This window comes from Myotis lucifugus, unplaced genomic scaffold (assembly GCF_000147115.1).
Source record: "Myotis lucifugus unplaced genomic scaffold, Myoluc2.0 scaffold_990, whole genome shotgun sequence".
NCBI lineage: Eukaryota > Metazoa > Chordata > Mammalia > Chiroptera > Vespertilionidae > Myotis > Myotis lucifugus.
The window spans coordinates 21604-24201 of NW_005872038.1; the positions used below are offsets into that span (position 1 = coordinate 21604).

The 2598-nt window shown below is 52.8% G+C and overlaps 1 protein-coding gene across 1 annotated transcript in view; it reads left to right on the top strand.

The window, feature by feature from the left end:
• The first annotated feature begins 2333 nt into the window (after window positions 1–2333).
• The window catches only part of MAP1S (microtubule associated protein 1S), a 20149-nt gene continuing 19884 nt past the window's right edge, over window positions 2334–2598 (top strand). Inside the window, 1 exon segment of the mRNA XM_014449019.2 lies at window positions 2334–2594. Coding sequence (XP_014304505.1) covers window positions 2334–2594 — 261 coding nt within the window.

Sequence of the window (2598 nt, forward strand, 5' to 3'; positions counted from 1 at the left end):
TGGGAAATGTCCTAGACCCCATCCTGAGAGCCGTCCCCTCACCAAGCCCCACTCCTGACACTGGTGAACTTGACTAAGCCCATGTTAAAAACAAAAAATTTACCAGGGGGAAAAAATGAGAGCGTCCAGCAGTCTTGAGGACCCAGGGTTCCATTTCTTCACAAATGCCATCACCTGACCTCTGGTGACTTTGAAACAGGCATGGAGCTGGGTGGGCCTGGACAAAGGTAGGAGGGAAGTGACCTGCATCTGGTTCTCAGGATGTCAGAAATGATCCCCAGATGCCTCTTCATCTCTAGGGAGATGCCACACCAGAGTCCCCAGCCTGGGGACAGGAAGACCTCAGGGCTCCAGGACACTAGAAATATCAGAGGTCACCTGGCTGGTGTGGCCTGGTTGGTTGGGCGTCGGCCCAGGCACCAAAAGGTTGCCCATTCAATTCCCAGTCAAGGCACATGCCTGGATTTTGGGCTCGACCCTTTCCTCTCTCTGTCTCTTTCTTAAAAAAAAAAAAAATTAAATTAAATTAAATTTCCTATCTAATAAAAGAGTAATATGCAAATTAACCATCACTCCACAACAAATATGGCAGTGCCCATAGTGGCTGGGGTGGGACGCTGGTGGTGTCGCCCAGGGGACACGAGCCCAGCGTCCGCAACCCTGGCCTCGAGGAGGGGCCTCGGGCCAGAGGCTGGGGTGAGGGATGCTGGCATCGTTGCAGGCTGGGCTGAGGGACTCCCCCCTCCCCCGCCCCATGCAGGAATTTCATGCACCAGGCATCTAGTCTTAAAAATGAAAAGAATACCAGAGGCCTGTGGGGGCACTCTTCCCTCCCAATCAGAGTCTCTGGTGGAGACACATCTTGACAACTCAGGGTCCTTTAAGGCCAACTAGCATGAATAACTCACAGCCTTGAGCAAAAGGAGGACTAGAGATTTCAGTCAGAAAGTCCTGCGTTTGTGTCCTGACCCAATCAATAAACACACATGAAGGAATAAATGAATGATGAATGTTGGGACAATGGGCTTTTCATCCCTGTCCCACAAGCCTTTCTCATACACTCCTAGGTGCCCAGCCTTGTCCTGCAAAGACCAGGGCCCCAGAGAGGCCTCAGCCTCGTCTGGCCTCCAACAAGCTCTCATCTCAGTGAAGAAGACGGAGCCTGACACAGAAAATCCCACTTTCATTACTGCTCAGAGCAATAATAATAATAATAATAATAATAATAATAATAATAAATCATGAGGGAGGTATGGAATAGAGGAAGTATGCCAGGGCCAAAAAGAAAGAGAGAGGAAGTAGAGTGCCAGGACGTTAGATGGTATGTGGCCAGTGACTGTTACCCACTGACCAGGGAGGAAGTTGGGGTGAACAACTCAAATAACGAAGAGTAAAGACTGGCTGATCCTGCTTCCCAGGCCTTTTCACTTGACTATTTCTTTTGTAAACCTCCAGAGATGGGAGCTCACTCCCAAGGTAGATGGCATGGCATGCACACCTGTCAGATGTTTAACGCAATGTGGTTTTTCAAGTAGTGACTGCCATAGGTACAAGGGCTGAATGAGATTGTTTGGGGTGTGTGTGTGGGGGGGGATGCCCTTGTGAGCTGGGCAGTCGGTCCCTGCCACAGGCTGTATCTGGAATCAGACCCACCTGAGTTCGAATCTCTGACACTTATTGGCCAGATGACTTCATTTCTCCAAGTCTCGGTTTTCTTTTTCCTCTGAAGTGACCCGAACAACAGCATTGACCTCGGAGGTTCGTGCATGTATTCGATGAGCTAATGGAACAAAATGCCGGGCACACAGCAGGCGCAGAAGCATTTTGCTCTGCTCCAGACCAGAGGGCTCTGGAATGTGTCCCAAACACACTGTACGTTGCTAACTCTAAAAGCGTTGCACGTTCTCACACCTGCACGTGCTCTTGCCCCACCACCCACACCTGGCAAACTCTGATACATCCCTAGCTACAAGATACCTCCCTCCCTCCCGCCCTTTCTTTCTTAAAACCCTAGCTACAAGATACCTCCCTCCCTCCCGCCCTTTCTTCTTTCTCTCTCTCTCTCTCTCTCTCTCTCTCTCTCTCTCTCTCTCTCTTCTTTCTCTTTTCTTTTTTTAAATTGTTAGCACTTATTACAGCTGTCCCCCGTTTTACAAAATACCTTTCTCTTCTCTGCTCAAGCCCCGACCCAGGGAGCCGGGAGCGTCAGGGCGCGGTTCTGATTGGACCTGCGGTGATGTGACTGCCGAGGGCAGCGGTTCTGACGGGCAGTGGCAGGCCTGGGCGGACAGACTGAGGCTTCCGTGCAGACCCAGAAGCCGGCACCAGCTCCCATGACTGCAAGGGGCCAGCAGGGGGCAGACCGTGGCCGGAGGGGGACTTCCGGCGGGTGGTCAGCATTTCCGGGAAAGCCCCTTTTAAGGGACGGGCCGGCGGAGAGTGATCTGAGCCCAGGGCGGAAGCGAAGATGGAGGAGGCGGCGGCGGCTGCGGGCGGGGCCCCGAGCGGCCGAGGAGCCGAGCTCGCTGCTGCTGGTGTAGGACGAGGAGTGCAGCTGCCCGGGGCTGCTGAGCTACGTGCTGGGGGAGCTCGAAACGA